Here is a 12,547-nt window from a genome sequence, read left to right as displayed (position 1 = left end):
ACTTACAATTTAAGCATTCTATATGAAGGTTATGATTTCTTCTAATAAACTCAGTAAGACCACTAATTTATTCACTTTTATTCAGTTGTACAACCAGTTTGTACTACAGTTTTCAAAACTGAAATGCACTGTACAAGATTTAAAACCTGGTGCTGTGATGATCCCCATTGCAGCAGCTGCTGCAGTAAGATAAGATGTAAAAATATGAGAAAGTAAAAAAGAAAGAAACCAACTTTTATTCACACCAGAAACACAAATTTCAATGGAATTTTCCTTTATCAAAATAACCCCAATATGGCTACTTACATCTTTGTTGTAAGAGAACTGTACAATTTATATATAAATATGTATATATAAAATCAACTTTAGTGCTCCCTCAATGTTAATCATCATCATCTTCCTCTTCATCACTGATGACATACTTCTTATGCTTCTTACTTGCTTTGTCATCATCCTCTGCTTTTCTCTTTCCAGAAGGCTCCCCTTCCTTAAGGCAAGAAAGGACAAAAATTTAAAAAATATTCAAGCTAAAATAAAAAACAGCCTCAGAACAACAACAAAAAGGATTTTTTTGAAGGAAAAGCAAAATTATTTGTTCTAGTCTTTCCACCTCATGCCTCTGTAGTGCTGCACTTCATTGGTCAGCATTGGTTCCAGTCTCAGACCCCAAACCAAGAGGGTCCACAATACAGCTGCACCTCCATTTACCTCAGTGGGAATGCATCAATACCTGCTTCAAAATTAACTACTGTGTAAGAGTAATTTATCTCCCAGTCTGGGTTTATGGAGTGTGTAATATCACTATCAGCAGTTATGAATTAAGGAGATAAGCTTACCATTTCCCTCAGATTCCTAACAGTGGGGTTCTGCATGGGGTTCATATGCTCTTCGAAAGGAAGTGCTATTTATACAGCGACAAAAGCCTGCAACTCTTATGGTATGGATAATTCCTAGAATTCGTAGGGAAATTTTCAACACGGAGAAGCTTTCTGTTCAGACAATCTGGACAGCTTTGCTCAGTTGTCAGACTACTGATACTTGCAAACCTTAAGCTAGAGCTACTGAGAGAAAAACAACATAAAAAAACCATGAATTGGCAGGTGTTTTTGTCTGCCACATTCTGGCATAAAGGAAAAAGACTGATAAGGAACCACCAGCACTAAGAAACAATCGCACAGCTTACAGTCCTAGAAATACAGCATAGGAGGCTTCAAAGGGCTGGTCATGGGAACTCCAATCAGTGCAACTTCAGTTACTGGGAGGAATTCACAAAGAACTTGACACGAGCCAATCACCTGAGATAACTTACAGCCTGTTTCATTGGGTTTTCTGCTGTTAAAGCACCTCACACCATTCAATTCAAATGCTAAAATATAGACTCTAATGCATGAAGCAAACCAAAATCTTGTGTTTTCCTACAGATCATAGAATCATAGAATGGCCTGGGTTGAAAAGGACTTTAAGGATCATCTAGTTTCACCCCCTTGCTGTGGGCAGGGTTGCCAACTGCTAGACCAGATAAAATAGAATACCTGTCAATCTCTTTTATTACATCTTAAAACTTGAAGAAAAATGTCTAACTTGGTGACACAGGTCTTGTCTTTGTTGTAAAAACAACCCTAATAGCAAAAACAGGTGAGTGGTTCACAATGCAGAGATCTAGAAGAAATACTGAAATTATGTAGAAAACTTTTTGGGAACTAAAGAACAGGCAAAAACCCAGATTCTGATTAACCAAGTGGCCTGCAGCACAGGCCCAAGTTGCTTCAGGTTACCTTATCAATATGTAGAGTTCAACTTTTTTTCCTGTCACACTATTTCTAGATAATCTCCTGTTTGTAACAACACTGCAATGACTTTTTGCAGGCTGGATGACCAATTCCTAGCACTTAAATACAGAGCCAACAGTTTGATTGTCAATCTAAACACATTTACACCAGTTCAGTTTAAATCAGCCTTCTAGGCACCACTTCAATCCAAAGTGTTCTGAAGATACTTGGTCACACTACAGATCATTAATTGCTAATGCAAAGCTCATCAATTTGGACACAAAGGATGAGTGGCAACTCAATTACAGTTTAAAAAGAAGAGTAACTTTGCTAACACCCTCAGGCGTAAGTAACCTAAACTCCTCTTCCATTAGTTAATTTTGTTTATTAAGAGCAATGCACACATTAATTGGATTTTAAGAAGCAGCAAGAGACAACACAGCCTTTCTAATTACTTATTATTCAAAACATTTTGTTTTATATTAATGTTGAATTAGAATGGTGAGAATCTGAATTAGGAAGGAAATTTAAGCATGGAAAACAACTTAGTATGGGTGGGAATCTCAATCACAGCTACTTCCTCAGAACATTTGTTCTCTTATAATTCAGCTGGGCTACTGTTAAGGACTCTCTTTCCTACGTGCAGAATATCCTCATTAATTACAGTAACTTGCCACATGATGATAAAGGTATCAATAATAGACTGAAGTTTTCAGCATTGCCAACCCACTGTTAGCAGGACAAAGATCTGGGCTGTGCCGTTGACTGACAGCACACAAAAGCAAGTCCAGTGCTTCCTATATAAAGATACTGTGCTTTCGGTGAGCGTGCAGGAAGTAAGTTGTGCACTACTGGCTGGGTTTCATAAAGTAGAGCTGCAGCACCCCTCTGTGGTTCTGACAGGAATACTGCCTTTACAGCGGGCAACTGTAAAATGGAGGCTACCATTCTCAACCAGCAGAGAAACACAGTTAACAAAGCCTTTCTTCTGAGAGACTAGAATTGCCAAATCCCAACGTTGCTATACTGCAAACTAACAGCTAGCAGTGTCTTGTCCATAGCACCAACAGAGCTCTCAAAATTACAGTTTGGTCTAGCATGCTACACGTCACTAAAGGAAAGTGACTGAAAAATCTAGGACAAGAGCTGAGATAATTTCAACAGTTAAAAGTAATCTCTTAAGGGAAATGGTGATATAAAACCAAAGTTGAACAAAGCATTGAAAAGCATTCCATGAATTAATACTGACCTACCCAAACTTCTGTTTTTAAACTTCTGTACCTTATTCCACACATAAACATTTAATTAAATAAAATATAATTTACAGTGAAACAGGACTGGAAGATGAATCAAACCTGCATGCCAGCACAAAAACACCTCTTGTAACCTACAAGGTAGTAGGCAGTAAGAATCTAAGCTTAGGAGACGACACTGCAGTAGGGACCTGGTATTATTTTTCCTCTCTATGTGATTTTGTTGAAGTCACTTTACTCTGCACAGCACCTGCTTTTCTGTGCAATCAGCAGTAACAATAAGGATCTCCTTTAGGTATCACTCAAATCTGTGAACTAATGCAGTAAATAAGAAATAGGCACGATTAATTAATCAGCGTGCCAACACAAATGTTATGCTAATCACAGCAAAACAGAAACTACAAAAACGTCAACTTTACAAACTGTATTAAGTGCATGGCTGAAAATGAGTAGCTATTCAAGAACAAAGTCATCTTTTACCTCATCACTAGTCAGTTTCTTCGCCTTGAGTAGTCTTTGTGTTTTATCTTCATCTGAGCCTTCATCACTGTCTGAAGAGTAGATTCTAGCTCGTTCCTCTGCAGAGAAAAATGAAAAGATAAATATTTATCTGAAATTGCTGAGAAAAAGACGGTATGAAAAATACTCCTTGTACATTTAGTCCCACAATAATCAGACAGAATCTAATCTAAATATTATTAAATGAAATAAACTTGCACGAACTGAACTCTCATCTCCTCATGTATCAAATTAAGTGGCAAAATATGATCTTATCAGGATTCTCCCGTGATACAAATCCACCTGAATTACAAAGGCCCTACCTTAACTACTGGTAAGGTTTATTATTACCTCTGATGCCACCTTTGTATCTGTTTTTGATAGCTGCTAGACTGATCGCATCATCTCCCTCATCCTCTTCCTCATAGCGATCAGGTTCTAAGTAATTTGCACTCAGACCACGCTGATGCTGCTTCTCCCTCATTCTTCGCTGCTGAGATTCTCTGCGAATGGAAGCTCTTAATCTCTCCTCTTCTTTCTGTCCAAAGAAAGCAGCAAAGGATGAGTCAAACACAATAAAAATCTCAGTACTCTGCTGTAGCTTTTGAAATCCTCTCACAGCAGTGGAAAGAGTGCATATAATTCTGTTTTTTTTTGTGGTAGTCTGTAAGATTAAGCAATTTCTAACAAAAAAGCTGCATGTACAAGCAGCACACACAGCTAACAATTACTGCTTGTTACTCCAAAATACACTGTTTTCCAAAAATACATCAAACGTTTAGAAATGTTCAACTACATTTTTTCTCTTTTTTTAATGACTTCAGATTAAATCAGCAGATAAGAAAGTTCCACATCAGAATACCTTAATCATTTCTGTGCGCTGAGACTCTGGATCACGACCTGCCATTGGCAAAATACGAATTTTCTGGGTCTTTGAACACCTATCTGCCAGAGACAGAGTCATCTTCCTGTGCGTGGCACTGTCTGTAGAGTGTGGCCTGTTGGAGAATTGCTTTGGGTTAAATACTTATAAAAAGAATCTACCCATTTTCAAGTACCAATCACACAGTAGGTATACTTAAGACTTGAAAGATTAATCTACACAAAAGTAAAAGCATTACTACTACTGTGCACTGTCACAGCTACTGGAGACATCGCTTTCTCTCTCAGCACCCTGTCTGCAGTCCATTATCAGCCTAAAAAGTCATTCTCACATTTCACTTCAATATCCCAAGTCATAATCATCACCCTGATAGCCTCTGATTCAGATGGAGACTCACCCTTCACAATACAAACTAAAATACATCAAAAAAGTAAATGAATACATGTAGCCTTGATACTGCAGTGAATAACAAACACATCAGCCTTTCAAACTGGGACATCCAGCTTAGGAAAAATTTTTCCCAAACCCTCCAAAAATAGCACATTCTTAGCAAACTATTGAGCTCTGAAGGCTTACTAATCGCTATCTCTGCGCACTAGTTACAATACTTCATTGCACCACTTGATAGTGAACATCACGTTTACCTGAAGGTTAACTTGGTCTTGAAAACAGCCTGTCCTTGCAGACCGGTCCCTTGTCTGATAAACAGATGGTTGTGATCTCCCTGCAGCGGTGCCTTGTACACATCAAAGACCTCATTTCCCAAGTGGAGAGACATGCTTAAAGGAGATTAATGTATCAGTTACTTGATAAAGCCACTACAGTCCATTTTTTGCCTCATGTGTAAACAGCAAAAGCCTTTGCATTTCCCTTTAATAAATAGCCAATAACTATATTTCACCGCAAACAAAGCAGAGCAGAACATTTTCAGTGCGCTGAGACTACACTGATTTCTGTTGCTCAGAACAGTCCATCAGTTTTGCATGCTACAGGATTCCACTGTGAAAACAGGATGCAAGAAGTTCAAACCAACCTTCCATCCGACCACTTGACGATGCGGGCATTGCTTTCTCTGATCTCATTCCCTTCCTCATCTCGCCGCATCCGCCACCGTATTGTGTTTTCTACCTGTCAGAACAGCACAGCTGTTAAACTCACAGTGCAATGCTGTGGTCAAATACACCCAATGCTGGTCAAGGATTACAGCTAGAAGGGTTATATAATCTGCTGTGTGATACAAAGAGATGAAGGTGAAAGGGGTGGCTCTCACAGGAGAAAGGCAGTTGTTAAGTTTTTTTTAAATTTGTTCTTTTTTTAGCATTACTAAAACTCAGCAATAATCCTCAGCAAAGAAGCCATCCGTACCTTTGGAACTTAAATCACAACTCATTACACCATTACAAAGCACCTGAAATAGACTTCGATGAAATGTTAGGTGAGCATAGAGGATATAGAATTATACCTTAAGTTTTAATCTCGTTCTCCCTTCTTCATCAAGCATCTCCTCATCTTCAAACTCATCCTCATAATACTGGGGATCAAATGGTCTGTAATAAATTACACAATACAGTATTCATTCTTCCAGAAGTTAATCCAGATTAGTCTTGTGCACAGTAACAGGTGCTTGAAAGGTTGAAATTATACACTGCACACAACAGGAGGCACCGCAGCTGTGAGGCAGCCATTTCTGCAGAAATGTAATTTACAGCATTGATTCTGCACTGCAGGAGGCCAACCCAAGCATCTTCACCACCATCAATTACTGCCACTTTAACATTCACACCCTCTCAATGGCTCCAGCTAAAGAAAGCAGGTCTGCTTCAGAACAAAATGTTTCCTCAGTATCAGGATAAAGAGGTCAGGGTTAAGGCTGGAAATAAATGCAGGTAACTTTATAAAGAGGCCCACTCATTAGCCTACACCCTACTGACCTATCCTCACTAAAGCGTGCACCTTAATGTTAACCATTTTAAATACAACCAATATAATTAATTGTACTATTAAAACAAAAGCAAAATATTGAAACTAAAAAACCCAACAACTTATCATCTGCATATTTAATATAGAATTACCTGGGCTCCACACTGAGAAAGTTGGGCAGCTTCACAAAGTACAAATCGTTACCCAAATCTGTGTTTACTTTTGGTATTTCTACCTCTATTCTTGTCTCTGGAATAGGCTCTTCCTCCTGCTGTTCTTGGCTCAGCCCATTCTCATCCTAATGGCAAAGAAGCACAATAGGAGCAAAAATATCAGTCTGACTGTTCCTGGAACAAGTGCTTCCATTCTGACTGAGAAAAATTCTGCTGGTATGTAGAGAGAGATCAAGAAGCTTCTCATAAATGCACTTGAACCTTTCCAGTAAAACCAATCCATTTCAAAACCAAAAGCCATTTCAAATACCAGTGGGAACTCAAGAAAACAAAGACAGAAAGGAAATAGCAAGAGAGCTGACACACAGTTTTCAGCAAGGAATGAGAAAATAAGCATGGGATAAGATTAAATTCTTTAGTATCTTCAAGGCTCAAAATGAAAATATTTGTCAAACAGCTGTAAGTAGGGTACCAAGAAGACCTGTGAATTTGTATTTCTCTTGATGACAATCAAAATGTAATCAGTGTATTCCTTTTTCCAAATGGAAGAAGTGGAGCAGGGCTGGGGGAAGGCAAGTCGACATATCTAATATTGCTGTGCCTAAAGCTCCAATCGTTATTTTAGCTAGGGCAAAATGATCTGTAGATTCTTATTTAACGCTGTTAGAACTTTTTCCATTAAAATATTATCAAACCCCACTGACGTTCCAGATCTCAAAGTGGAATAGTGGTTTCATTACTTCAAAAGTCAGCCTACTCACAATGGGCTGTCCTGGAGTTGGTGGCTTGTCTTCCCCGTCGCTCCCTGAAGAAATGTCATCTGCTCCTCCAAACAGGTCCATGACATCTGCGTGTTCTGGAGGAGAAAAATTACTGTTATAAAATACACATATATGCAAACATATATGCCCCTTCATCAAACAAAACACAGAAAAAATAATCCTTCACTTTTATCACCACTTAAAATCACCTACAAAGTTTAAGAATCTCTAATTGTTATGAAGCACAGATTATTCTCTTATTCCGTAAAAAATAAAAGATCCCCCTTGTTTTGAAGCTGGAGAGTCAGTGCTTCCCTGGAAAGGCTCTATTACGGAGAATCCAGGTGAAAAGTGGCAACAGACAAATCAAGAGTTAAAGTTCATCTTTTACTCAAGTAAATAGTTTTAATATACATGACAAGCAACCTCACTGCAAACTTTGGAAGTTTTACTTCTCATTAAAAGCAACATCTTCTCTTGATCAGCAAAATATCAGTGTTTCTCAGGCTCCTGTGATAAGATGCACCATGAGCTTTGACAACGGGGTGTGAACCAACACAGAGAAAAGCTCTGTCTCTCGTGGAGAAAACTGAGAGATGACAAAACTAAAGCGAAATCACCAGGAGAAATACGGCGTGTGCTTCCTCACACAGCACCTTTTCTGTGCCGCTCTGCCGCACCCATGGCACTGCAGCTACATCACAATGTGAGTGCTATTGACTGTACCAAGTAGCACAGCAGATAAACCATGGATTAAAAGACAAATGAACCAAAAGCCAAGAAACCAATCCCACCTTTACCTTTCTGGCCTTCTGTATCACTGTCCACCTCTGAATCTGATGCAATCGGTTTCTTTCGCTTCATTCGCAAGACTTCATCTTCACTATCGCTGCCTCTTGCAGACTCTCCTAAGAAGCATAATTATTCCAGCAGACTAAGAATTCTGTTTTACACATTTTAAAATTTCTTTTATTAATCAAGTTGTTTCAGATTAGAAGTAATTTAAACACACTGTGTTAAAAAAAAAACCAAAAACACAGTATTAAAAAGATGCCCACGTTTGAAAGTTATGTGATTAACATTTAAGACAGAATTTTTCAAGCCAATGTAAATGAAACAATGGAGAACAAACCAGGCTGTAAGAAGCAAACCATTACAACTGCACTGGATCCTACCAGATTTATGCTCCTGCTCCTCCTCATCAGAATGCTGGGCCCTTTCGTCATCAGAGTTCTGCATCTTCTCCTCATCGGAGTGCTGGGCTCTTTCATCATCATCTGAGTTTTGCATCTTCTCCTCGTCTGACACCTGCGGCCTCTCCTCGTCATCAGAGTTCTGCATCTTTTCCTCATCCGAGTTCTGGAGCCTCTCCTCATCATCAGACATCTGAGGTCTCTCATCTTCATCAGAGTTCTGTGCTTTCTCCTCATCGTCTGAGTTTTGCTGTCTCTCCTCATCATCAGAGTTCTGCTGTCGCTCCTCATCATCTGACTGATCGCTTTTGTCCTCCTTGCCCCACTTCTCATCCTCCGAATGGGCCTTTTCTGAACCATCTCCCTCAGAATGGTGACTGCCCTCATCAGAGCCGTGTCCCCGCTCGTCCTCCTCATCGTCATGAGCAGCTTCTGAAGCGCTGTGCTGGTCCACATCCGACTGATCGTTGTCTTCATGCTCAGAGTGCCCCGAAGCTTCAGAGCGATTGTACGACCTCTCGGAGTGGTTGTCGCTGCCGGTGTGATGGGAGGCTCCTTCGTCCTCGCTGTCATCTCCAAACAGCTCCTTGTTGCTGGGCTTTGCTGCCTCCTGCTCATCATCCTGCTCGCTGTCGCTGCCCGAGGCGTTGCTGCCGGAGCCCACGTTCTCCTGGTCGGAGTCGGAATCTGAGCCAGAATCAGTATCTGCAAAACAAACACCGCCTCTCAAAGTTAAGCCATCCCTACAGGGGTCAAACAGGACACAGGCACGCGTTACCCAACAGCAGAACTACACGAGGCACAGAAGTTACCTACAATAAAACATCTACCGACGACAATACAAAGAACGACCACAGGTACCACTCAATATGCCCGCTATTACCTAAGGTTCTAAAGCTCTGGGAGGAATAAGCCGTTACACAAAGCAAAGAACTCGGAGGCAGTGCCCGTTGCCAGGCGCTGCGTCGCCGTTCCTTAAGACGCCTGTAACCACTTTTCACCTGTGAAGAGCATGGAGCCAGCGGGCTGCACACCCCCACCCCCACCCCCGGACGGTAACCCGACCGAAGCCCGGCGTTCCGCCCTGCTTTGCGGGGGGGCCCGCGGGCGGGAGGCCCGGTACACGACAGCTAACGGCCGCACCTTTCTGCTCGGCCTCCGAGTCGGCGTCGCTGCCGAACAGCTCCTCCATGTCGGCCATGGCGGCTGCACGCGCCGGCGCCGCGCAGTGACGCGATACGGAGCGCCGGAGGCTGCATCCGGGAGGGGGAGGAGGAGAGGAAGGAAGGGCTCCTCTGATCTCCCGCCGCCCTCTTCCGCCTCCTCAGCGCCGTCCTCAGCTGCAGCGCGGAGCGAGGGTTGTGCGCCCGTTGCGCGGCGCGCTGCCATCTTGTGAGGCGGGAGCTCGCAGCTAAGGGAGAACTACACCTGCACACCACGACCCTCCCCCCAAAAAGCGCATTTTAATAGTTTTCGTACAACACTTGTATGAAATGTTGGATCTAAGGCCTGAGCAGCAGAGTTAGCCGGGAATATAGAAGTAAATCAGCACAGCGGTGTTAGTACGTTCAGCAGCAACACCGCACAAAGTCAGTACGGGGATGCACCAGCTCCCTTTGTCAGCTGCCTGGCCGCCTCGTGTCACATCAACTGCACGGCTCAGCTCGGCATCATCTGCAAATTTGCTGAGGGTGCACTCAATGCCATCGTCCGTTACTGACAAAGATGTTGAAGAGTGCTGGTCCCAGGACAGACGCCTGGGGGGCACCGCTCCTCACCAGCCTCCACGTGGACTCGGAGCTGCTGACCACAACCCTCTGCCAACAACCATCCAGCCGATTCTTTATCCACCAACTAGTCCAGCTTTCAAATCCATGTTTGTCCAATCCAGAAATAAAGGCATGGCACAGGACCATGTCAAAGCCCTTGCACAAGTCCACATAGATGACAGCAGTCACCTTCCCTATGTCCACCAATGCTGTCACTCCATCCTAGAAATCTGTCGGATCGGTCAGGCACAATCTGCCCTTGGTAGAGCCGTGCTCTCAGATCGTTTCACCTTGTGCATGCCTTAATATCTTTTTCAGGCAGATCTGCTCCATCATCTTCCCAGGAATAGACATGAGGCTCACCAACCTGTAGTTCCCCAGGTCCTCCTTTCTTCAAAGGATGTTTCCTCTTTCCATTCATCTGGGACTTTGCCTGACAGACATGACTTTTCAAATAGGACGGAGAGTGGCTTAGCACCCACCCTGGGATGCATGCCACTGGGCCCCCTAGACTTATACACATTCAGTCTCATGAAGCAGTCTGGAACTTGCTCTGCTCTTAGAGGGGTGGGATTTCACTCCCCCATCTCCTGCCTAGAGGTTCAGCGATACAGGAGGGATGGAAGCCTGACTGCAAGTGAGGATCAAGAAGGTGTAGAGATGATGAGCATCTCTGGCATCTTCTGTCAAACAAGGCCAGCTACTGATATGTGAACCATATAGCAGAGCTCATGTAGAGAACAAGCAGAGATCCACGGACAGCTTAGTAGTGTACTATTATGTGCTATTTAAAAACAAGCAAAATTATACAATAGTTAATCATTCAAAAATTTTACTGCTTTACAGTCTGACAGCATATAGTGCTGATAAGCTAAAACACTCAATTCATATTTCCTCAATGGAAATTTAAATTGAATACATGCTCATTTATAGCCTACAAGCTGTAGAGAGAATGAGGCTATTTTTAAAAAATACAACAGTATATAGATAATTGTTTTGGAATATAGTCTATATTTCCATGCTTATATTGGAGCCAACATCAAAAATGTGTGGTTATTTGGCTTCTGCATTAAATGTGGAAAAGAATGTAGAAGAACAGTACCACCTCTTTTGGAAGAAGACCTTGCATTTATGGTAGCTAGTTATCAAAATAATACCACTTTCATGCTCAAAGTCATATACTATACTTGAAACCATTAAATCCCAACATCTAACTTCACTAAAGACTGTTTATGATTCTTAGCTACAGACTGAATTCTTTAATTTATTCCAAAATGGTTACATATACTGTAGGTACAAAAGCGTTGTAACTGTCTTAACTGTTCCATCATCCATGCCAATTGCCTTTCAACAGTTGAGGGGAAGTTTTCTATGCTCACTGTCAGATACCTACCCTGAGAGGGCCAACAAACATTCTCAGCAGTTAACCAGTTAAGAAAGGTCCTCTACTATTGCCTATGACAGGACACCTAAGAGTTACAATTTAGAAGCCTCTACCTTTGATTGGAACATTAACCATGAAGCAGCTAAACTTGATTCTATGAAGTAATAAAGAAGAGATTTCAGCTATAATTTCCATAATCCAGCCATTCATTTTTCTCCTTCATCTTCAAGTAGGACATAAGTGCATAGTCCTGTTTGATAGTACAAAATAAATAGTCACAGAATCACAACACGTGAACAGATTTCATGAACATGCAGCCCTTCAAGAAAAGAAGGAAAACATTACAGACTATTTTTTGACACAAAATTATTATGGTGCTTGGCAAATGAGAAGTTTTAGGCAACTGAGCACATTACAGGCTTTGACCATGTTTATACATCGCTCCTATCCGTGAAAAAAAACAAAACCAAAACCACTTAACTTGTGAGTTTCTCCATACTATGTCAGCACTTCAAATTTACCATCTGGGAAGCTCCTGACAATTCATAAAAGCCAAAACCAAAAGTAGCCTTTTTTTATTGCTAGTCAGATTACTGCTGGTTGCCTCAAACTTACACTCTGTAAAGTCTTTGGTTTTAATAGAATTGATTCCAACAGCTTTTCAGAGCACACATTTATTTGTAATTAGTCAATAAAAGGCCAATTTTGAAACAGGAAAAATATGTTCTTCCATAGTTATAAACCAGTTAAATATATCTTCATTGAAGGCACCATAGTTTTGAATGTGCTGTACAGTTGCAGTAAAATTAGAAGCCACCTGCAGAATAAAGTCTGTCTGAAATCCAAGACATCATTTGCAGGAAATTACAACACAGGCACAGTGTCAGAGGATTGCTCTATTAATTTTTATAGTACTTACAACGTGATGCAAAAAAAGTTTCAGT

The 12,547-nt window shown here is 41.3% G+C and overlaps 1 protein-coding gene across 1 annotated transcript; it reads right to left on the bottom strand.

Moving 5' to 3' along the window:
- Positions 1 to 218: 218 nt before the first annotated feature.
- On the bottom strand, positions 219 to 9,702 carry LEO1 (LEO1 homolog, Paf1/RNA polymerase II complex component). Its single transcript, XM_048956453.1, has 12 exons — positions 9,594 to 9,702; positions 8,433 to 9,155; positions 8,058 to 8,165; positions 7,258 to 7,352; positions 6,476 to 6,621; positions 5,866 to 5,950; positions 5,437 to 5,531; positions 5,048 to 5,182; positions 4,383 to 4,518; positions 3,872 to 4,058; positions 3,503 to 3,600; positions 219 to 487 (listed from the first exon to the last, which is right to left on the bottom strand). Exons 1-12 carry the CDS (start codon positions 9,649 to 9,651, stop codon positions 383 to 385), a joined length of 1,971 nt encoding a protein of 656 aa, XP_048812410.1. The 5' UTR covers positions 9,652 to 9,702; the 3' UTR covers positions 219 to 382.
- Between the last annotated feature and the right edge of the window lie 2,845 nt (positions 9,703 to 12,547).

This window comes from Lagopus muta, chromosome 10 (assembly GCF_023343835.1).
Source record: "Lagopus muta isolate bLagMut1 chromosome 10, bLagMut1 primary, whole genome shotgun sequence".
Classification (NCBI taxonomy): Eukaryota; Metazoa; Chordata; class Aves; order Galliformes; family Phasianidae; genus Lagopus; species Lagopus muta.
The sequence above is the reverse complement of the archived record's forward strand: the minus strand, read 5'-3'. Positions and strand labels throughout refer to the sequence as shown.

Bases quoted from the DNA above. Each gene is read 5' to 3' on its own strand.
- LEO1 (XM_048956453.1), bottom strand. From the start codon at position 9,651: ATGGCCGACATGGAGGAGCTGTTCGGCAGCGACGCCGACTCGGAGGCC. The intron at 5,183-5,436 runs GTTGGTTTGAAC...ATCTCCTTTAAG, and splicing joins GTCAAGTGGTCGGATGGAAG to CATGTCTCTCCACTTGGGAA. The intron at 488-3,502 runs GTAAAAGATGAC...TCTTGCCTTAAG, and splicing joins AGAAACTGACTAGTGATGAG to GAAGGGGAGCCTTCTGGAAA.